The 24840-nt window shown below is 36.3% G+C and overlaps 2 protein-coding genes across 3 annotated transcripts in view; one reads left to right on the top strand and one right to left on the bottom strand.

Moving 5' to 3' along the window:
- Positions 1-13548, bottom strand: part of LOC121429097 (laminin subunit alpha-5-like) — a 19275-nt gene extending 5727 nt beyond the window's left edge. Inside the window, exons 1-3 of the mRNA XM_041626001.1 lie at positions 13398-13548; positions 5947-6086; positions 4626-4910 (exon numbers count right to left, since the gene is read on the bottom strand). Of these exons, the coding sequence (XP_041481935.1) occupies positions 4626-4910; positions 5947-6079 (418 nt within the window). The 5' untranslated portion in view covers positions 6080-6086; positions 13398-13548. The remainder of the gene's footprint in view (positions 1-4625; positions 4911-5946; positions 6087-13397) is intronic.
- On the top strand, positions 3307-24840 carry LOC121429096 (glutenin, high molecular weight subunit DX5-like). Of its 2 annotated transcripts, XM_041625998.1 has the most exons (4): positions 3307-3323; positions 19123-19517; positions 20722-20941; positions 21433-24840. In XM_041625998.1, exons 2-4 carry the CDS (start codon positions 19145-19147, stop codon positions 22361-22363), a joined length of 1524 nt encoding a protein of 507 aa, XP_041481932.1. In that variant the 5' UTR covers positions 3307-3323; positions 19123-19144; the 3' UTR covers positions 22364-24840. The 2 variants fall into 2 exon arrangements, with proteins under 2 accessions (XP_041481932.1, XP_041481933.1); XM_041625999.1 differs by lacking the exon at positions 3307-3323 and having other exon boundaries at positions 19096-19517; positions 20743-20941.

Below are 24840 nucleotides of genomic sequence, written 5' to 3'. Positions count from 1 at the left end.
AGTGCTAGACTAGGGGGTTGAAATCTAAGCAGACGACGGAGCATAATGTAGCTTATGCATAGAATGATGATGGGTTCAGCGAAGAGCCCAGAGAAAATAAGGGGGACATATTCAATCCCGAAATGCTTTGCGAGTGGTCACAAAATCGTCTCGGCGCAAATCACCTAATTCAGCCGTCTGGTGAAATCGCTGATAACAACAATCACCGATTTGGTAATGATTTTAGTTTCCTGAAACTTGCATTTGTAAAGTTTTAAATATCAAAGTATGTTTTCATATTTATGTATATCCTTCAACATATTTTTTAATGTTATCTTTGATATCGTTGTAGTCATATTCTTTCATATTCGTTTCTTGATCACTACTAATTTGTTGTTGTATTTGATCGGCATTTGATTTCGTTGTCATGAACAATAAAATATGCGCGCAGCTCAGTTGCATGCGCGTATCGAGTTGACCTTCCTTAGAGCAACACGCTTGTGTGTTGCTGCCCTCTACGTTCGTTGGTTTGAGCCTACAGTCAGTGGAACAATGGCTGACATTGCGAAGCTGCGATACCCGCCGCGATGATCTCATTTTAAAACTTGGTTTCATCGAGTCATTCACTTTCTTTCGAAGTATGCTCGATGTATACCTCAGTCATTTTAGCAGGTAAATTATCCAAGAGTTTTGGCCATCGATCGATTTCATTTCAATAAAAAACACTGCCTATAATTTGCACTGACTCTGCAGTGAATATTGTCTTTACCGTACGCCCACTACAATAGTGCAGTGTAGCTACCGCCGGTGGCCTGGGGAGGCAGCCGGCAGCGCAGCTGCGTGTATTTAATATTGGGTCTCCCAGATCCGGATAAATCCCTTATCCGGATTGGTGCTGGTCCCAACGTGTCCGGATAAGAGAGGTCGGACTGTACAAGAAAAACTTAAATAGCAAGAAATATTCACGGGGCAGATGAAACATGTAGTGAGGCTACACTTAAGACTAGCATATGCATTTTTAGATGACCAGCCTCTGACCAGTATTCAGGTGAAATGGATATTAGACCATTGACCATTGTCCAGTATCCACTTACACATACACATATATATTCAGAAGAGATAAATGATGGATACCAGGCAAGATTGACCATGGTCCAGCCACTGTCCAGTATAATTGGTGGTCCGGTCACCTGCTAATGCATTTTAGATGACCAGACATAGACAAGTAGTCAGGTGCAATGGGTACTAGATCAGTTGACCATAGTCTAGTCATTGTCTGGAATCCTTTGACCACCTGCCGTTGCCAGACCAGGGACCCCATTTCATAAAGAATTAAAACTGTTGCAACTTTGCTGTTATGGCAACTACCATGGAAACCTTGATTTTGATTGGCTGCTGAGCCCTGTTACAATAGTAGTTGCCATAATAGCAAAGTTACAAGAGTTGTAACTCTTTATGAAACGGGCCCCAGATTTCAGGTGGATACATTGACAGGTACTGGGTTATTTTGACCATGGTCTAGTCATTGTCCAGTCACTATCCACCATCGCAGGTAAGACAACTTGCTAATGCATTGTAGAGCCTGGCCTGACATAGAACACTTTCAGGTGGAATCTAACAAGCCAGGTCATCTTGACCATTGTCCAGTCACTCTCAAGATCAATTCACTTGCTAATACACTGTAGAGCCTGGTCAGACATAGAACACTTTTAAGGTGGAATCTAACAAGCCAGGTCATCTTGACCATTGTCCAGTCACTCTCTAGATCAAGTCACTTGCTAATACACTGTAGAGCCTGGCCAGACATAGAACACTTTCAGGTGGAATCTAACGAGTACCAGGTCATCTTGACCATCGTCCAGTCACTATCCAGGTCAAGTCACTTGCTACTGCATTGTAGAGCCTGACCAGACATAGACCAGTTTCAGGTGGATTGGTGAAACCCCCAGGTCACCTGCTCTACATGTATAGAAGGATGTACCTGTTTTAATTGACGTGTCTGCTGTCAACTTAATTCACCTCTCCCCCACCGTAGTGACACTTAGACAGGTATTACTCACATACAATGCCCCGTGTCAAGGGCTTTGAATCATCAACTGTTTTAAAGTTGAACCTTGAATCGTCAGTATGTTCAGCTTTCTTCAAAGCCTATATTGCCAAATCATCACATTGATGAAGTAATTACCTTGGAAATTACTTTGTTCGCTACCCTGGCTGACTGACGGAGGAAAATAAAGTGAACTACCATATTAGTATTGGTTTGCTTCGGTTCAGTTAAGTTTGGTAAATAATCACAGATTTTTATAATCTGTAAATTGATGGCTTGAATTTACTATTTAATTTGGATAGGAAAGATATACTTTTATCCCTATAGACCAAAAATGTAAGCCCCTATTTCTAATCCCATTAACTGCAGCATCCCCTTTGAGCAAGGTAGAAGTAAAATTAGTATTTTCTTCATTTTTACCACCGTACTATCATCAGCTATAATTCTTATTGCATAGTCTAACAGAACTTGTAGAACTGACCCTCATTTTTTTGACGATTTGATTCTTTTCAATCAAGTTTTCAAGTGTTCTCAAACTTCCCTCTCACTAATCCAACACAAGGAAATACAGAGTATATTTTTGTCGATAATCACTCACAAGAGTTCCAGACAAGCCTTCTGCTGCGAATGTGGAACTCCCTCTTCAGGTCCCATGTTATTTAGACTTGTCATTAAGATTAAAAGTATCTACTAAAGCAAGAAATTTGAGGAATACCCCTTCAATTCCCTGGCTGGTCTCTGACTCACTTCCTTTAGACTCCCTCAGACTGCTCTCACATATCTTATTCATTTTCAACCTCCTCTCCCTCACTGCTAGATTTGTCTCTCTTCTTGTATCTTTTAAAGCATTCAGAGTAGATTTCTAATCTTTGTGTTTTCTCTACCTCCAAGTGTATGTTTGATTGGACATGTCACATTATTTCCCTTCTAATTTCAGTCCCTCTGGTCCATACCAAATGTGTCTTTTTTTCTCAAATACAATTCAAAAGGATTTTTTTTTTATCATTCTACTGCAGCAGTCAGTTTGTTTTATTTTTTAACAGCATGAAAGAGATTTTGAACATTACACACCAGCCTGTAAAAATTGTATCTGGCTCCTATCAGTCACATTTTTTCAAATATATAAAATGTTGATTTCTGATACCAAATATTATTTCCTCAAGTGTATACAGTATTTTAAATAGATTTTATCATTAATTATTTCATGAAATTTCTTATTGTTGTTTTCTGTCTTAAAATAATTATTTGTTCTCAATTTGTTTTAATTTGAAGGATTTGAGGGGGCTGGCTGATATAGGTAAGAGCAGGCATGTCATCCCCTTATCAGGTTTTTTAAAATGTCCATCGATACAACGATGAACCTCTTCTTGAACTATGAGTATAGTATATTTTCCATTCATGGGGTTTGCATCTATTTTAGGTTCCTGTCAAAACGAGTTGGAAACCTGTTAGCCTTACTTTGATCCATCCTTGGGATAAACAGATTATGTGCGATTTGAATTCGGTTAGGTTGAAAGTCTAGTTTATTTCTGGACTGACTTAAGAGGTACGGTTTAGTGAAAATCTGTATCAGAACAGACTGAGGGAAAGTCAAAAGACTAGATACAAAGTCTCTGACAGATTGCTAGGCCTGTATTCAATTCACTTCTTGAATCTAATATTTGCTTGGCTTATATATAGTAGGTTGTATTGAAATACAACTTAAATATGAAAGTTCTTCTCACGAGCAATATGATGGATTGCCAATGCAAAAAAAGACAAAGGGTAATGCAGCATTCATCTTTAGTATTACATAATAATAGGCATTTGTATAGCGCCATCTATCTATTAAGCAATCTATTCCGAGGTGCGTTGTTGTTAGTATTATTATTACCCCAGCTTTAGCTCGAGCTGCATTTCAGCACTTGTGCATTCAAGGAATTAATCCTGCCGGGTACCCATTCACCTCGCCTGGGTTGAGTGCAGCAGTGTGGATAAATTTCTTGCTGAAGATAACACGCCATGGCTAGAATTTGAACTTACGACCCTCTGTTTGAAAGGCGAGAGACAGAACCACTAGACCACGATGCGCCCACATCATACGTGTTTCACCTGTAATTATTTTCTTCAATTTTTTGACTGAATGTATAGTTTTTTCTCTTGAATTTTTAGTTTTGTCTGGTGAATGTAGCAATATACTGGTCTGGCATACATGAAGAATATGCTTGAGGTGCAGATCTTTTTTACTTAAAAGAAGCAAATATCACATGATTTTACCTGGGCCCCGTCTTACATATCAATCACAACTATGGACGGCCAGCAAGGTCAATATTTATTATGCATGTTTGTTCAAAATATTTTCTACCAATGATGTATATTCATGCGATAATTGTTTTCTTGAAAAAATTAACTGTGCTTCTCTTTCTTACAAAGGACATTGTGCAAATTACCTGTGGAAAAATCAATGACACTGATGGATTTCAACAGAGTTACGATTGATTAGATCAATTGTAACTCTTTGTAAGACAGGCTCCAGATCTGACAAATTTCTTTCTTTGATTTAGGATGATAAGGACTCAAGTTGTTGTTATATAAAGATGTAGAAAATGAGAGTATTTACTTATTCTAGTGCAGTTCCATACTGAACTTGCTCTGTGACATGATCTGCAGTGTTGAGACTGTGAAGATCCGCTGTAAGAACACCTCTGAACACACCAATCGGTAAATTTCTGACATTCCGCCGGTGTGTTTGTCGTTGATGAATTACTGCTTGATTTCTTACAGTCTGCACACTTTGTGCATGTTCCGTTGCTGTCCCTGTATAGGCCGGGACCACAGAGGGCGTCACATGTTGACGTGAAGTTTGGTACGCTTGAACAGGTTATACACATCTGGTTTGTTGTACCTGTGTGTACATGGAAAAAATAAATCATATAAATTGAGGAAAAAACAACTGAAATTCATTTTAGTTCCTATTTGCAATCTTCAATGAAATAGAAACCCTTTTACATGTTAAATTATAAGAAAACTGTTCCTGTGCGTAATGAAAAAAAATCAAATAAAACTAGAAAGCATGGGAAAACCTTTTGTTGATCTGCATACACTTCTAAGAAAAGTTGTAAAAAATGTTCATATAAAAATGTGTCATATTCACAGCTAGCATTTTTTTCAAATATCTCTCAAATTTTCTCAAAAGTATCAGGACACTGGGTAAGTAAATATGGGCAATTGAGTTGAAGTAAAGGCTGGGGTGAGATTAGGAAAAGATTAAGGGTATGGGTCAAAGTTCACAGGTCAGGTTAATGTAAATGAAAAGGGATATAGTCAGTTCAAGATGTAGTAGTCCTGGAACTGTTGTAAAAGGGAAACTAATGAAAAAAGGAATTGATTTCTTGATTTCTGTTGATGCAATGTAGTGCAACAATTGCCTTCTGAAGTCAGACAAAACTAATCTAATTAGAAACAGTGACAATTTTCACAAGAGTTGTCTACCATTTCACTTCTAATTAAGCAGTCACAGCATAAGATCTCATCACCTTTCGTGCTTGATAATTGATCCTGTTATGAGAGTTTGGCATCCAGATTGCCTTCTCGCAACCGGTGTGGTTAGCTTATCACTTCTTAAGATCATGTCCACCCACAAACCCTTAGCCACCAGAAATCCAGAACACGTACAGGTCACGGGCAGGATGTGAGTTGGAGAGTCAGTCCTGAGTAATTAATTTACTTTAATTGGTTTCTGTGGTCGCTGTGTTTATCCCCAACCAGAACTTGGATATGGGAGAGTTTGTGCAAAAAACTGTGATTCAGCAAATTTTGGAACATTGGGAAAATCAATATTTTTATTTATCTACCACTAATTGGATGGAACAACCTATCAGAAAAATGCTGTTTTTCATCAGGGACCATAGATAGAAAAAAGTTTAAAGATCCATTCTTACCGTTGATATTCTTGCATTTGTCAAGATATTCATAGCAGTCACATGACCTACAATGCTTTCCATTCCACCAATGAGAATGATCCAGGCATCTGTCACATTTAGCTCCGCCCACACCCGGTTTACATGAACACATGCCAGAACTGTCAAATAAAATTGATCAAAAGAGAAAAGAATGGCTTAGACACTTTGGCTCAGGTACATATACTTGCCTGGTAAAAACTAAAACCTTGCAAAGATCAAAATAGACAGAATTTCACTCTTCTACGTGCATAATGTTGTCATTTGAACCAATTTCTGTTTGAAAGAAATATAAAATAACTCAATGTTAAGGATCACCTTCCTTTGTTACTTGCTTTGGCCTAGGATAGCTAGAATCTATGGCCCAAGTTCACAAAGGTGTTTTGAAAACCCACGGTTGAGTCTATGGTTTATGTAGATTTCCTGTATAAATTACGCTTATTTTACCGCGTATGATGAAAAATGTCCAATGCTGATGTGCACTTTTGCCACAGTGTGCCAAATTGACGCCTGTTGCCATGGGTATCCACGCTATTTTATTAATGAGTCCACTCTTCAAATAGAGGACTCCTGAATAAATTAGCCATCTAACCATGGTAACAGTTGTCAATTTGGCGCACTGTGACATAAGCGTGCATCAGCATTGGACATTTTTTTATACACGGGCCCGATACGCAGTAAAATAAGCGTATTGGGCAGGGTATTTATACAGGAAATCTGCATAAACCATTAATTTAACATGGAGTGTTCCTGTAAATGAAATATTGTATTTGTAGTGCAAATGTAAAATAGAAAAATATGCTCAGTATTGGTAACATTTGAGGCACAGTGTATCTGACATTTTTTATATTAAGAAGCTCACTGTAATTCTACTCACATACAAAGCTTGTAACATTCTCCAAACTGTGTGTGACTTGTTAAGTAACATTTGTACCATCTGTGACTAATAAGTAACAGCTGATCAATGTTCTAGGCACATTACATTAACCATTCAGGGATTTGTTATACATTATTCTTTGATCTCCATGACACATAAGACCATGAAGAGAGAAGAAAACCTCCTTTGAGAACAGTTGGCAATAGATATGTCATTAAGAAGACATATGATACAAATCCCTAATTGCACAGTAATGATCTTATACAACAATCAGAATATACAGTTCTCTTTTCTTGTTAAGTGACAGGAAAGATTTAATTGGATTCTAAATGTTGGTTTTGATTACTAAAAAGTTGAAGAAAAAACTAAAAAAAAATGTTAAAGTGGATGACTTGTTCATCTTTGCTCCAGAGCTTAGTTTCCTTCTTGGATTATTTGTCTACATTTAGTTTGTAGTGCACTTGCACTTCAATCAATATGTATAATTTTCTTGGGGGTTCATTCTTTTACAAAACTTGTTGACAAGTCCCCATCCACATTACCCCCCCCCCCCAAAAAAAAAAAAAAAATGAGAATTTTTTTTTTTATGAAATTCAGTTCCAGATATTCAAGTGATATTCACTGAAAACAATTTCCAGACATTTTGTCATTCAAGAGAATCAAGACTTTTGATAAGATATAAGATGAATTAACACCCAGGATTCAGGAATCCTCAATAACTTCAGACCCCTTTAATAATGAACAAAGGAAGAGAAGAAATGAAGGATTCTACAAACCAATAATTTTATGAGGAAAACTTTGTTAAAATCATCAGTGATGAACAAAAACAGTAAAGTTCCATTTCAAAGTGAATATATTGGGGAAAAACACATTTCTTAAAATTAAAGGAACAGATATGCATTTTAATTATGTTAATCCAAGTTAATTTGTATTGTCTCATTAAAAACACACAACAAAATTGCTTAATTCTTTGAGACACACAAGCAAGACGTCATTGCATGGAAATTATCCGGCAGCAGCTAGGGATTAACGATGAGGAAAGTCAAAATATTTAACTGGAAGTTGCCAATTTCTTAAAGTCAGTCCAGGTATTTCACAACATCCTCTTATCATCTTTGACCACATTTTCTTGTCTTGGTCCATTGTCTTGAGGGGTTGTTATCCTCCCATCCCTGCTGGTTCTTATTGATCAACCCAAACCGCATCATGGTTCTCAATCTGCAGAGTCATGTCAGGGTGTATGTGTTATTAATGAAGAGATGACCAGTCATTTATACCTGGGGAGTTTTTCATGGAACACATTGTTTGTTACAAGCTACTGAAATCCTTTCATCTGATTGGCTGATTAATGAAGAGATGACCTATCAGTTATACTGTGGAGTTTTCCACGGAGCACATTGTCAGTTACGAGCTTCTGAAGTCCTGTTCTGATTAATAAAGAGATGGGCTGTCAGTTGTACCTTGGGGAGTTTTTCATGAAAATGATTCTTGTTTTTAAGCTGTTATAAGCTACTGAAATCCATGCACATGATTGGTTGAGAGCAAACTTGTCAGTGAAAATAATTGACATGTTTCAGGAAACTCTCAGACCTGGAAGGAAGGTATTTGTCGGAGACTTGACGTGACTGTCTGCTCCAAACCTGCTGGAGGTCACTATCCCCTTCCTACCATACCTGTCTATCTTGACCTCAACATAATAAATAAATGATATAGGATTTGTATAGTATCCACCTTGCTATGAGCTCAAGGCGCTCCTATATTACCCCGGCTGAGCTAGTTTACCGATTCTGGTGCGCACAGCTTTTTGAGGAATTACAGTACTTCCTGCCAGTGCCCATTTACCTCACCTGGGACGAGTGCTGCACAGTGCGGATAAATTTCTTGCTAAAGGACAACATGCCATGGCTAGGATTCAAACCCACAACCCTCTCTTTGAACCACTAGATCACGACGCACCCAACATCATAACGTATACCATTATCTGGTTTTGAATAGCAATCCTCTTTTGCCTGTCAGAATCAGATCGTTCATTTGGATGATTTAAACTTTATCCTACTATATCTATATCCTTAAATTTTGTCCAATCATATTCATTCATTTGTCTATTTATTATTTGTGTATTTATTTCATTAGTATAATTTTTATTGGGGAAGGGGGTGACTGACACAAAATTGCATTACACTAAGACGTAGGCCTATCCAGCTGGACCATGAAGTTGGTGCAACTGTACTATTTCAATTCTTGAGAATATTTAGTATTCTGTATAACCAGATCACTCTTATGATCTTAGAAATGAATTGGTAAACCTAAAGAAAAGACCTAACATCTTCTTCAATAAAAGTCACGGATGATAGCTAAAATACAATCTCAACTTGTTCAAAGTGTAGCAAGTTCTTTTTGCCCCTGGCCTGGCTGAAGTCGCAGGGGAAACATATGTACTAATGTGATAAAAACCAGAGGCAGAAAAACAATTCAACCTGGACATCTTCCAAAAGCTGGCATTCAATCATGTAAAACATGTCTTACATCACCAAACTTTTGAGAAACTTCTTCAGTCTTTAAGAAGATGACGCTGATGTTCTCTGATGAATCATGGCGTTTACTTCTTAGAGGAGCTCACCAACTGTGCACTCAGCATGGTCATGTGGGTGTGATCATGTGACACGTCACATGACCTCACAAACCACAGACCTGTGCTTTGACAGTTGACTACTGGGAAGCTTAACAGGTGAATTAGGTAGATGATCAACCAATGAGATGACTCGGTGTGAAAGCAGAATAGAGAGGTTACCATGACAAATCTGTGGTCAACCACAAACAGCATTGAAAAGAGGGGTTTTCATCAAAAATTTCAATCAACAGGGAGGCCTACACATGTACATCACCTAGTTAAACACTTAGGAAGAGGTCATGTAAAGACTGTTACCATGGTAATTGGTGATGCATCAAACCACAATAGATGTCCAGAAGAAGGTTGAGGGAATTGTCCAGGAGGGGTCTCCTAACAAGGGCAAGAGAGAGACAATGAGCTCAAGGACTTTACAACAATCACTGACATCATCATCATAGTCATCATCATCATTGAGTATTGATCTTTCTCTCATTCTTTTAACAGATAAAGGAAGATGCTTTTTTCAACAAATACATAAACTATATGACATATTGTTTCACCTCTAAAAGCCAATCAAGAACTAATAAGTAACATGAAATCATTGAAATTGCGATTCAAATGTATTCATGTGAGACTCAAAAAAACTTTTCCTGATTTTGGAGGAATGTGACTTGTAACTTCAGTATGAGAGGGCACCAACTTAATTTGCCTCTTGATACTTTGAGCTATTGTACAGTCATCATATCATAAATGGTTTATTAGAGGTTTTTCATTGGATGATTAACCACCTAATGGAATTTACAGTTCCCCTTTCTCGGATTTAATATTCAGAGTGACAGCAGTGCTGTGGGCCATCTGACTTTCTGCCAACATAACTACATGGTAAAGAGATATTATTCCAGACTTGAGTATGATCGATTCAAAGACAAATTCATTGGGCTTGAATAATGGCCTTATTTTCTCAATCTCTGAGCAAGACCCAACTGATATCATTTTGGAGAGAATATATACCGTTAACTTCCTACTGCATGCTTTCCATTGTTCATTTCATTCAAACCAGCTTTAGAACTTCCAATTTTGCATAGATATGACATTCAGTCATAAGTTATTTTATATTTCTCTATAAAGTTCAAATACAAGTTCCTAAGACAATATGCTTAGTTGAGATGCCAACAAAGAGTGATTAATTAATACAATTTTACAGAACATTATTTCAAAGGACCTTTCTCCTTCATCTTCCCTTCTTGACTAACTTAACCTGGTCAGATTATGTTTGGAACCTCAAACTGCTAACAGACATGTACCTCTCTATTCTATGGTTGCAACACCCCTCAAACCACAATATATTACAAGAAACATGGTTGTGGCAGTAAAACAGGTTATACTGATGAAATATAGGCTAAAAATCGTAATTTCAAGAATTGAAACGACTCGACCCTCCTACTGCACTGAATCATTTATCTAAGCTTGGTCAGACTGTCTGGGTTTGGCACCATGAAACTACTAACAGACAAGGGGTCGGTCGCAAAAGGAGTTGCAATCAAATACAACACCAGAAATCAATTGTAACTTGATTTCCACCAGATCAGAAGTGAGTATTTTGGACTTGCAACTGATTTCTAACACCTATCTCTCTTCAAGGGGGCCCAAGATCTGCTCCATTTCTCGGGATGCAGTCTGAGATATCTCTCTCAGACCACAATTAAAACATGGATGCGGTCAGAGAGGAGTTTCATTTCACAAGATATCACTCAAGACTTCCTCAGTGTTCACCCTGATCTTGTATGACTAAACCTCAGTGAGGTCTACCGTACTATGAAAGATCCATTCCTACAAGATGGTGTGAAGACCAACAACCAAACAGCTAGAAACTCTTCAGTTTTTCATCCTCACATTTGCCATTTCTTAAATGTCAAAATGCATTTAAATTTAGATGTCCTGAATAGTCTTTTCATATATATTCAGTGTATATAAAAAAAAGAAAGGATTAGCAAAGAATAATGTAAAGCAAAGTTTAGCAAGATTTTTTCTTGCAAAGTACTAAGAGAAAGACAGACAAAAATTTGACAGAAACAAAGGTTCACTTTGAGAGACATCAATGTAAATGCAGCATCTTTAGAAAATCAAACTTTTGACTGAGCAATCAATATATAGTGCCTTTTATTTAAATTTAATTATGTTTTCATGTAATTTTTACCAAGTGATCACCAATGAAGTAAAAATTCTTCATTTGTATCATACATGTACATGTCCTATTATTTTCATATCTGAATTCTATAACTGTACATTCTCCTCATATCTCAGGGGCTCAAAACTGCAAGCTCATGACAGGCCTGTCCAATTAATAATTAAAGAGTTATTTCAGTCTGAAGATCATTTGGGTTTACAGGACCCTTGCATGCCCTGATGATTCACCCCATACAGTCAGGGAATCCCCTAACCCTATCCAACCACATATGTCTCGCATAACACGATCACACCTAAGCTTGTTAACCACAGGTTGTGTGGTGTGAAACACTGGCCATGTCTGAACAACCTGCTGAAATATCAGATCACGGTTTGTGGTCAGGTTTAAAGTCTTCTCTGATTTGAAGTTGTACTTATGAATTCTTGGATATTGCTCGGTTTGTATTTGTGGGTGTGTCATTGATTTTAATCATCTGTTACACTCAGAATCCTAGTTTAGTTTTGATGTCTGTGAAATAAGTGTGTGTTAGATTAAAGCCAAGAAAAATCAATTACACAGCAAAAGGACAACAGAATCGACCAATAATGATGTATATGTCAAGTATGCTTGTGGAGTTATAGACTGCAACTGCAAGTAATAAATTTGTTTTCATAAAAAATATAAAAAGAGGATGATAGCAAGACATTTGATAATTAAATCCCACTTTAAGATAAATTACATTTTGTATATCTGATTTTTGGCAGCTCCAATTTTCAGTTGCTATTTAACTTCAAAACCAAAAGCAAAAAGAACAAATAAGTAGGACTATTATAATTTTTTTCTTATCTGACCTTTTTGGTGGGGAAATATTTGTAAACCTTTAAAGAGTAGAAGAGGACCTGTCAAAACTCCACACAGATTTCTTGCAAATCTAAATTTTTGCTTTATTTCTTTTAACAAGTGAATGTATCATGAAAATATTCCACCTGCTCAAAGTATTTTCTACCCACTGACTGACCGATATATTGGTCTGCCAACTGATTGACCGAGGTATTGGTCATCTACCACTCCAGCCCCTCAACGGCACCAGTAACCTGCCTCTGTCCTTATGGTGACATACACGCTTCCTGATCTTGGTCCAGCAAGGAAATTACCTTAAACTTTCTGCCAGGTTTCCTTACGTTTTCAGCAGAATTATAACTGGGTGGTTTTACTTAAATTGGTTAATGAGTTTGTTATTCACTTACATCTTGAAATTGCCGATGTAATCAGAGAGAGGTGTACTCTGAAATGATGCTCTTCTCTTATTCAAAGAAATGACGTAAAAATCTCAAGTGTTGCATATCATTAGATTCACCTCAACTTCTGGTATACCTTTCCTTTTACTGAAAACAACTTGATTTTGCTTACTGTCAAAATACTGATAAGAGTCTTTTTGAGGAAAAATAAAATTAAGAACAACTCCTTTTTGACTGAAGGATTTGCTTCTTAGCCAATATTGAAGTTAAACCTTATGCAAATGATGATCAATGGACTTTACTTGGGTATTGACACTTCTGAAAGTGAATTATGTTTTATTTAAACAAAAACATCTGATGAGAGGCTTCCAAGGATTCCTTAAAAGCATCTTCCAGTTCTGTAATCATAATAACCAACATAAAAAATGATATTAAACAAATACTAAATCAGTTTGAATTTTTTATATTCATTTATGCTGTTTATTTAATGTTTCTACTTTTATTACATCTATTTTTTTTTTGGGGGGGGGTGTTACAAACCTATCACATTCTTGGCTGGTTGACCCATGTTGATTGCACTGACATGGTTGACATTTATATGTTACATCATACCGTGTTCTGCACGGACATCTGAATGACGTACTGTTACATGATGTGTAGTTTAGTGTGTCTGAGTAACATGGGCAACCTGTAAAATAAAAAAGAAAAGAAAATATGAATAAGTGAATATTGTAAAAAATTACATCTATCATTCATGTGTTCATACACAAATATTTGTGTTTCCACTGTAATGCAAAGTTGAACATCCTGACAGAATACATTTCTGTGGCAGCAGTGGGATTTGAATCATAGTGCTTGAAAAGCCTTCTTAAATGTTGTAGTTTTATGGCAATAAAACTATTGAACATAGATAGTAACGTGTACATCAAACAGATGACAAGAGCAAAAATTAAGTAGTGAATAATTTTTTTTTTACGATTCATATTTATTTTTCATACTTTGTGGCAGCGGTGAGATTTGAACTCTACAGAATGTTGTGCTTGGCTTTCCTTCTTACCAATGGTGTGCTTTTTATCCAATTTTATTATAAATAGTAATATCATTGAATAACCATTATTACTTAATACAAATAATGAAACAAATATATATATATATATATCTTTGAATTCAAATAGACAAAACTAAGAGGTTGATATATTTCTTTAAAATTTTAAAGTCGTGTTCAAATCACATGTTCGTGTTGGCCTTGCCTTCCTATCTATTCAGAAGTATGCAATGAATTGAGGAATGGAGAAAGAATAGAGTGTAATCTAAGATGTACAGTTTCAGATTAAGATGGATTGAACCTAAAAGAATGTGACTGGAATCTTCCAAAGATACCGGCATGTATGAATTATCATCAAGCCGATGAGTCTTGGCATTGGCCATCTGAAATGCAACCAAAAAGAGGGAACTCTTTCTTCATACCTTTCATCCATTCACCCAAACATCCAGTAAATTGCATTGTTATGAGCAGATAGATTTAGTTTCATTACAACAGGGCAACTTCCATATTTCCCAATCCACGCTACATTCATTCCCAGTAATGAATCCTGCTTGCTGTAATTTAAGTTCTTCCCCTGATTCTTGCCTTATGGTCTTGTCTTTGCTCCAACTCTCATCATCTTCATAAGATTTATTTTTCCATCCAATGATCCAATCTTAGACTTCTTTACAGAGTGATTTTCAACCCTGCATATTCAATTTGCTTATTTACTGATTGTAAATCTTCATTCACTGCGGGTAATATAGAATATTACCCAGAGCATGGAGCTTTGGCCCTCCAGGACTTCTTAATAAAGCTATTGTTTGTATGTTTCCTCATTTAGCTTCTTACAAAGAGAAAGTTATTCTTTAAACAATAATTCCCTGCTTAATCTCTAATAAACTTTCATTTCTTCACAGGATATTGCAATTTCATTTATCTTATTGGCATCTTTTTTGTAAACATCTCAATATTATCTTTTTATTCCTTTTGTCATCTTTCATTCATTTCATTTTGAATAATCATATTTTTGTTTCATCAAGTATTGTTTATCATTTTTACCTTGTTCTGTTTTATTCTTTATCTTCTCCCATATCTCTCTTCATCTCCATCCAACCATTTTCTCTCTCTCTCTTTCTTACCATCATAGTTGTTACAATTCTACCTTCCTTAAATTCAAGTCAAACGCATGATCTCTCCTATTTCTTCTCCTGCTTTGCTCATCCTCTTTTATATTATCCATTTTTACCATTTCTAAGCTTCCATCTCTCTCTCTCTCTCTCTCTACCCTTCCCTGATGTCACATCATCCCATCATTCTGGGAGATGGGATTATATCTGAAACAAGATTTAAGAGACGGCTTGCATACCACATCCTCTACCAGCATTTTAGCACTGGATGCAAACTCGGTTCAATTATGCATATTGTCTGGCTCTCGAGTAAGCCTGAAATTCAGACATGCTGGCACTCATCACTATTTTGCTACTTTATGGATTAGTAGAGAGCATGTTCAATCTTTTATTTGATACATCAGGAATGCATTTTACTGTCAGATATTTTGAAATTGGCAATAAGGTCATCAAGGTCATAAAAAAGTGAATATGAAACTAAATTTCAATTCAATTTAACACACTCAATTATCAATCCTTGATGGACTCAGCTCCTCGGCCAAAGGAATATTACAAATGTTTGTAAATGGTCTGTATTGACAATATTCTGCCTTTAATCCTTCCAATTATATTGACCAGTTCATGCCATGTCAGTGTCACAAGTACCTTTTTTTCTGTCTGCTTCTTTTTTGAACTCAGATTAATCTCAGTAATATATCAAGACAGCAGGTTACCATCAAATAGTGACCACGATGGTCAACTTGATAGACAATTATCCTTATCCCTTGATCCCCTAATGACCACATGGGATTAAATATTAAATGTGAATGGCACCATCACTGCCAGGTCTGTGGTTTAGATCCTGTTGCATCTCATTTAGTGGAAACCTCAATCAAAGTGTTGGATAATTTTCAAAATTTGTGACCACAAAAACAGAATATGTCGAGAAAAAATGTAAACGAGTAAATAACTTTGGGTTTGGTGAAATATTACAAGAATTCTGACATGCATATTTGTTTCAGTGTAGATTTGAAGTGCATGTAAGGACTAAGGAACAGCGAGTATTATATACACAACAAAAAAAGTAAGTCCCCCCTAAATCAAACTGCTGTAACTTTTGAACCGAGTTATTTTGAGATATGATATTTCATGGGTGGTTTTATACACTCATTAAGCAACTCCTGGGGAAAAATGAGATTGATCGGTTGAGTCATGCATGAGTAATTAAAGATTGAATTAAAAATGACCATTTTTGAAAGTCACAAGAGTCGTTTTTCAGATTGTGCAAATACAAAGTTGGGCAAAAATTGTTTTTAGGTGAACTTTATAGTGTTACGCTGTTTTACTATCCATCATTTAACCATTTCAGACAAAATTTTGATATCGTATGTTCATGGTTGAGTGAGCACGATGTATTACAGGGGCCGCGGAAGCGGGGAGGGGGGAAGGGACTGGGGGGCTTCAGCCCCCCCCCCCACTTTTTTCCATAAGCAAGTTCAAAAATGTAATACGATTGTGATTTTCGGCATGGTCAGCCCCCCCCCCCCACACACTTTGAAAACTGCTCTGCGGCCCCTGTATTGTGACGTGTCATCATAGGGGTTTTGGGGTATTATCTTTTACAACTTGTTAGATCATGTTAAAATTTGAAAAAGTTGATGGCTCCCCCGATTATAGGCCCCTCCCCCATTTAAAATTCTGGATCCACCACTGATCTGTCCATACATTCAACTGATCCTGAGAAATTGTTAGGAAAAGAATACATTTATGCAGTATAAAGAGTATTCATTCCTAGATTTTCGAATGTGCTCGCTCATCCATGAAATGGCTAAAGTTCGGAAAGTGTTTGGTGATAGAAATGATGGATGATAAAAACAACAGCAATTAAAGACACCTTTCAAACCAAATTTGCCCCCAATATTCACTTTATTACCCTTTAAAATGAGTCTGTGGCATTGAAAATACCAATTTTCCCACTTTGATGCGTGCTCACTCATCCATAAACGAACAAATCGATTTCATTTTTGCACATGATTCTGCCCATAGGTTGATAAACATTACTGCCAAACGACATTGCTAAAGACAGTCTTGAAAAAAAGTTCCACCATATTGAATAAGGGGCTTACGTATGCTAAACATATGCACCCATAATGTACACAAGTCTATGAGAGAGGAAGTCAAAATTTTAACAAATATGAAATGAGGGTTTGTTTCATGGACGGTTTTTGTTACTTCTGCCAACAGTTATTTCATGAAACTTCGCACATGGCTTCAGAGTAACACTATCCAAAATGTGCGCACACCAAAATAACCATTCGATTCGGTACAGAGTGGGGCCAAGGCCTTGAACTTTCTTCTCATTTGCATAATTTTCGAATATTGTGTGCTCACTGATGCATTAAACATCGGGATTTTCATAAAAATCAAATCAAATGTTCTGTGCAAGGAGTTGTGTGACAGATATCCATAGTTACAAATTGCAGTTTTTCCAATAACGTAAAAAAGAGCTAATCACATTCCACATGTTCATTCAAGCGTAAATGTTTAATTTGACACCTTTGAATCATTGAAGCATGTTAATTGGTCATGAACATAACAAAAAAGTTGAGAAAAGATCATTTTCAGTTAGAAAAATGAAGCAATACTTGCCTACGATATTTGAAAATCGCATATTTTGTTTCCAATAAATGTTCATTGAACCGTGAAACGGTGAATATTGTTGGAGATAGTCTTCCCCAAAATAACTGTCATCATATTCTAGCATTTTTTATTGAAAGAAATGTGTAAAAATCCAATTATAGCAAATTTGGACTTGAGTTTATTCAACCGTGAAATTTAGCTTAAAAAGTTGTATTGTCTTTTAGAAAGTACCCTTTCCAAGCCTTCTGACTAGTTTTCATGATGAGAATGTGGAATTAGTTCCAGTACAATAGAATCAAAATCGTGATATTTTGCTTGTGACTTTTGAAAAGTGACATTTTTGCCTTCTGACGGTGCTCACTGAAGCATGACGTAAGATACATCCACAACGTTTACTCAGAGGTTAGCTTATAAAATTACCTACACGCTCATGTAAAAATATATCAAAAACTCGCATTGGTTCGGAAATTATTGATGTTTGTTTAGGGGGGGACTTACTTTTTTTGTTGTGTATATTTTCATGCAAAGATCTTTGACTCAACAATGACATCAGAATAAAACTAGCAATAAGATTGACAAAGGATATTGTCCAAAAAGGGAAAAATCTAAATAAAAATAATTAAAATGAATCCTGAACAATCCCATTGACTATACAGGATAAAATCATTTGTGTCAAACTTTGGTAAATGATAATACAAATCACTGTTTTGGTAGCATTTTAGCCTATAGTATTAATGTCACTTATGAAATTTGTGTTAACTTAGGCCCAGCGTACGCCCCCCACCTTTCTGCCATACAAACCATTCAGAGATTTTTAAACATAAATTCACGTAAGTTGTGCTAGATATGCTAATGATGGTCGATAAAAATGCAGAACATCCCTCTTTGGTTTCCGCTCTGTGACAAATGGGATATCTTAAATGGAATTGGTTGTCATGTTCTTTGAAAGCATTGGAGTGAGATCCTGGGGGTTGTTAATGTGTGGTTTTGCAGTATGTACTTTAGGTGGAACATGCATGTAAGCCTAGTTGGTTTATAGGGATATGAGAAAAGTTCATTGTTCATCCGGTAGACTGTAATGTCACAATTTATTATCATATGTTTTTATCAAATAAGTAAATTTCTTTCAGTAAGATTAACAAAACATGGAAGGAAAAACAAAATATGTATATACACAACCATTTTCAATATTTGCATCTTTCTCTTGATTATCAATCATAAGTAAATCTATTTTGCTGCTTGTCTAGAAAGATTAATGTAGTACCACTGACAACAAAATATAGGTCCTACTACTTTTTAAGCAGATGTGAAGCACATGGCAACATAATTATGTTAATAATGGGCACATATGAAACAAAATTTATCAAGCATAACCAGGCAAAAGATGCAGCTATGTACTGTATTTTCAAGATGTTTTATGCAGGAATCATTTCTATACAATTCTTGCCCAATCACTCATTCATTTTGTATTTTATTCTAATTTCATTTTCAGTTTTCTACTCCACCGGTTCTGAATGTTAATGCCACTGAAGATGCCGCCCAAGTATCGTCGTAAGACATACACCAAGATAGAGAAACAAATCCTCATGGAACTGATCGAACCAAACCTTCCAGCCATCACCGACAAACGCCGCGAAGGAAAGGTCCTCTTCAACCACGACCGGGCCTGGCGAGAGATCGCGCTCCTCTTCAATGCTCATCGCGACACGGTGACGGTGAGGACCGCCACTGATCTGAGAGGGGCATGGAAGTACGTGACCCAGGTCCAGTTCCCGAAGCTACCTCCTATGCAGATTGTGATGGAGTACTTGAACGGTAGAAAGAGATTGGTGAACTATCGGGCGCTTCTTCTGGATGCTTCACACTGGAAGATGGAGGATGGAGCAGGTAGGTTATCTCTAAAACCTCTATTACCCATTCCCTTATCCATAAAGACCACCTATCTCAATAAAGATCACAATTTATTTTTTTGGGGGGGAGAGGGACTTGAATATAATTACTTCTTTGATCACTACTGACAAACTTGACAGACTATTGTTGAACCTTGCAGATTTATGTTTACGTCTGGGACAATTTTTCACCAAATGAAAACATCCATAAAAATACTGATGTTTCAAATGTTTGAAAGTGCATGGTAAAAATAAATTTGAGAGAAAATATTGGTTTTGCTGCGACATAGGATGATTTTGTTCATCTGATTAGTGAGATCTCTATGATCATCAGATCTTGTTGTTGGCCCTTCTGCTTTTGAATGTGTTGCATGAAATATCCATCCCATGCTTATATGACATATGGGGCTGTTAAATGAATCTGTTTGTTAATTTATGCATGACTTTACAAATGACAAGAGTATGAAGTGCCACAATCTAGGCAAAGAGTATTTTTTACTGATTTATGAACATAGTAAGACATAATAATATCATGTGAATTGTGGCAAATGATATACTTGCATGATTAATGTGTTTGATTGTAATTATGTAATAATGAATTTAATTCAACTTAAATTAAAAATGATTGAAACCCTGCCTGGCTTGCCGTATATTCCAATCAATCATAAAGTCATGCATTCATTTTACTAACAGCTTGCAATACAGCTCCTCATTCTTATTTTTTCATATCTATATTATTATGATAAGTCTTTGTAAAGTCTTAAACAAGTAATAAGAAATTGCTTCCATAAAGGAATATGCTCTATTATTCATAATCAAATCATTGCTTTTATTTCAATTCCAGATCCACTATATTATATAGAAATATCCATTCATTTAATTTAAGTAAGAAAATGTATGAAAACTACTTTCATTTGTAATTTAAAGACAACTTAACAAATACAATAATCCCTGTATAAAAGAAAAATTACACAAGTTTAAGATTAAATTAAGATCCCTCTGCCTAGTGAATTTAAATCAATTTGATTAATTTTCTCAATCCTAATTAAAAATCAATTATAACAATAATCTGAAAGAATGATTTTAAATAGAATTTGTAATTCCTGGCTGTTTTCCATTTCCATTTATGATTTGTCATATTTTGTTTAACATGCATGAATTCACCCTGCCCTTAACTTCCCCCTTGACTATCCTGTATTCAGGAGTGTCTATGCCTCTCACAGACCTCCCACCGGTCAAGGTACGAGGGAAACGCACCGTCTACAAACTCTACGAGAAGGAACTACTCCTGGAGCTAGTCACCAACCGTTGGTCTGACGTGATGTTGACCGGTCCAGAGCTGACCTGTGAGCTGCGTCGAGATGGAGCATGGCAAGAGATTCATGATAACTATAATGAAGACCCAAGAGCTGTCACTCAAAGGTAGGGGATTCTTTTAAAACTTATTCCACTGTAAGGGATATTCATTACCAGATTCTAGTTTCATTCATCTTTCAAATGTACCGCTATATGGTTATTTTTATATTTTAAAAAAAGATTTCCTGCAAATTAGAAATAATAACCCACTGCCTGTGTAAAATAATTGTTTACTCTGTTCTGAAAGCTACCATTCACTTTCAGCTGTTCTGATACTAAGGAATACATAAATTTCATTTAGAATATTAAAGAAGTTGATTCTAAATGTCGTCACTAGATAATGTTTATCTCAATTCATATCTTTCATTTTTAGAACCATCTCAGATTTGGGTTACAGCTGAAAGATGAAACATGAATGCCACCACTAAAAAAGTTTGATCTCGATTCTTATCTTCCACTTTTAGAACCACCCCAGGTTTTTGTTACTGCAGGAATGAGAAATGTGAAATTTCATCACTAAACAAGTTTGATCTTTAAATCCTACTTCCCACTTTTAGAACCATCCGAGATCTGCGTTACTGTTGGAAGTACATGGTGCAGCAGGGCCGTCAGGTAGAGGCTAAACTGAAGGCACAACAGCCAGGTGATCCTCCATTCATTCCTTCTCCTACCGAGGCTGTCTACCTGAGGGTTCGTCAACTAGAACTGGACTGTGGCAGTCGCTTCCTACCCTTCTACCTGCAGAGCCCTCCTCATCAGCCAGACGACATGTCACCAAACCCTGATGAAAGTCCATCTGGGCAAGGTCAACCACTGCAGAGCCCACAGCAAGGACAGGGACGTGGGAGAGGGCGCCGCAGCAATGCAGCCAGACAGGAGGCTGCAAGGCAGGAAGCAGCGAGACAAGAGCAGGCCAGACAAGAAGCAAGACAGGCTGCACAACAGGCTGTCCAGATGCATCAGGATGCTGCTGCAGCTGCTGTACAACAACAACAACAACAACAGCAGCAGCAGCAACAACAACAGCAGCAACAACAGCAACAACAACAGCAGCAACAACAACAGCAGCAGCAACAACAACAGCCACAACAACAGCAACAACAGCAGCAGCAACAGCAATCACAGCATCAGGAAACCCAACCACCACACCAGGGATCAGCTCTGCAGCACCAAGGAACTACAGGACAACAGCCACACCAATCTCCTGTAGTCTCTCAACACCAACCCCCAGTGGTGTCCCAGCATCAGGAGCAGACTCCACAACAACCACATCCGGCCCTCGCACTCCTCCACCAGGGTCAAGCACCTCAGCCAGGACTTCATCATGGATCATCACCTCACCAGGTTCCTGTGCCACACCAAGGGCAGAGTCCTCAAGCTCTGCAGCATCCTGGACCGCTGCAGGTTCCGCTGGCTCAGCAAGGTCTGGCTCTTATCCAAGGTCTTGCCCTACACCATGCTACTAGACCTCAACACACTGGATCCTAAAGCCTTATTCTCTCCCTTCTCTTCTCTCTCTATTCTTCTCTCCTGTCCACCTTTTGCTGTAGATGTACAGTGAGTATCAAAACATTCTTCTATTCCTCTTCCAGTTGATGGTATTTTGTTTTTTTTAGTCAAAGACCTTGATAATATTGATCTCTTGGCATCAAATGATGCTACATCCCTTTGTGTTTGTTCTTAGATAAACAAATGTTTCTTGCCTGTATTCTTGCTTTTTATATGTTTCTTCGTAGTTTAACAAAAATGTAGGAAATAAGATGACTCTGATAATTACACGGTGTGTAATGATCACACTAAATCCTGTTATTGATCAGAAACCAAATTTTATCAAAAGAAAAATTTTATTACTTTTACACTGCCTTTAAGACATATCACAGACCTTCCTCCCGTTCACTATTGCTTTTGTCAAGTTTTGAGGTAGGTTGTGATCTTGTAAATTTTTAAGAATAGAAATCACAATAAAATAATCTCCATGTTATTGCCAGAGGGTGATGTCAATGTCATAGGATTCAGCAACTGAGGACTCCATGATGGTGATTCATTTGATTGTAAATGTATTGTAAATATTTATATGGTGCTTTCTAGCTGCTGTACATATATGCTAAGAAGCTTGTAGAAGTAGAAGCTGTGACCTTGTAAACTGTTGTATCATAGCTAATTATGATCAAACAGTTGAAATACTACTCGATGTTATCATGACATTAATTAAATGTCTTTTAAGTTTTTGTATGTTTGTAGCATTGTGTAGTTCACTTAAGTGCCAAAAAGTTTCTGGCATATTCCATTTATGTCAATTATACCATGTTTTTAGTGTATAATTTTGATGATTCTTTAACAAGTTATGACAACCATGTCTTGTGACTGGTTGGTAGATTAGTAAAGTTGATAATTTTGTACCATATTTATGTTTTTATTGATCAGAGAGATAATGCAACTCCATAATCAAAAGCTTTTACCTCTGTTTATACTGCATTGTGAAACATTTGCCATGTTTTAATGTAAAAAAAAATAATGAACATCTCATCTTAAATTTGCCTCCTTTACAAAAGCAATTGTTATGTTATTATAGTAAGCATAGGATAGAGCCATGCTGTACTTAATGTGTAACCATTTCAAATATTTGTTCTGCAACATTTAATAAGTTATATGGTACATCTATCTTTTCTGCAGTTGAGATATATATTCCATCATGTGTATAATGTGGTAGTTGACATGTACGGTCAATATTGAAAGAATGGACATGTTATTAGTCTATTTGTTAGTTTGTTTTGCTGAAATTCTGTAAGATGGCTCTGTGAAAGTTTTGATGGAAGAAAATGTAAATATTATTCAAATAATCAACCAAAGAAAGAAATAAATGTTTCCTAGATTAAAAAACAACAACTAAAATCCCTTCTACATATCATGTATTACTGTATACACGTATCTATTCTTTGTTGTTACTAAATCAACATATGTGATGTTAGTATAGCTGGAAAATCCTTTATATATTCCATTTTATTGTGGTGCCATAAGCAATCATGAAGTGCATGGAAGACAGGAATACGGGGCTAAGTAAAAGAAAAAAATACCATGTTGCAAAATCAAATTCATTCAAAACGCTATCTCAAATGCAGAATTACCAAATTGATAACACCAGTTTCTAATAATATCAATCTCAAATATTATACTAGTACAATGCGAGATAATAGGGCCAAAACATAAAAATGACAAGGTTTTTCAAGATATTTATATACACTTACAAAAACTTGTTTTTGTCTGCATGGTTCTATTATCAATATTAAAAAGGTGGTAAAAGTTTGTAGGTTCACTGTGAGCATGAAGGCAGATACAAAAATCTATGCTGTGAGGCTCTTGCTAAAAATAGTCACTGAGGACCTTTAGGATCCATTTTCACGAAAAGTCTGTACAATTATCAATACCACTGATTTATGATGAGATACTGTATGAGGCACAGTTTGTAATTTATTACCAATCTATTGGAAAATTCTATAATTCATTCATAATTCATATAACATCTAAATCTATTTATAGATCGAGATCAGAATATGAAATTTGCTATTATTTAAAATATTGGTTTGCATAAATGAATAATTCTAGAAGTTAATAATAAATTTACAGAATAAAATTTTCTTCAGCATTTCGATGTAAATCATGGATATAACAGTTGGTTCTTACAAAGACCATTTCGTGAAGCTAGGTACTGATGTTCAATGCTAGGGCATTATCTCTGATTATATTAAAGTAAGAAAGCAACTGGTTCTCAATCTGAAACACCTAAATAACTTCTGATTTGAATTGTAACTAAATAACTTAATGTACATGAATGGGAATTTAGGCAGAGTTTTTAAAGCTAAATTTGTAGTCATTTCAAGATGTTCTGGAAGAGCTACACCATCAATGATATATCCCCCAAAACAAGTGATCATGGATGACTTTTCTACATTTTCTCCTAAGAATGT

The sequence above is a fragment of the Lytechinus variegatus genome, chromosome 15 (assembly GCF_018143015.1).
Source record: "Lytechinus variegatus isolate NC3 chromosome 15, Lvar_3.0, whole genome shotgun sequence".
NCBI classification, from domain to species: Eukaryota; Metazoa; Echinodermata; class Echinoidea; order Temnopleuroida; family Toxopneustidae; genus Lytechinus; species Lytechinus variegatus.
This window is presented reverse-complemented; position numbering and strand designations above follow the sequence as displayed.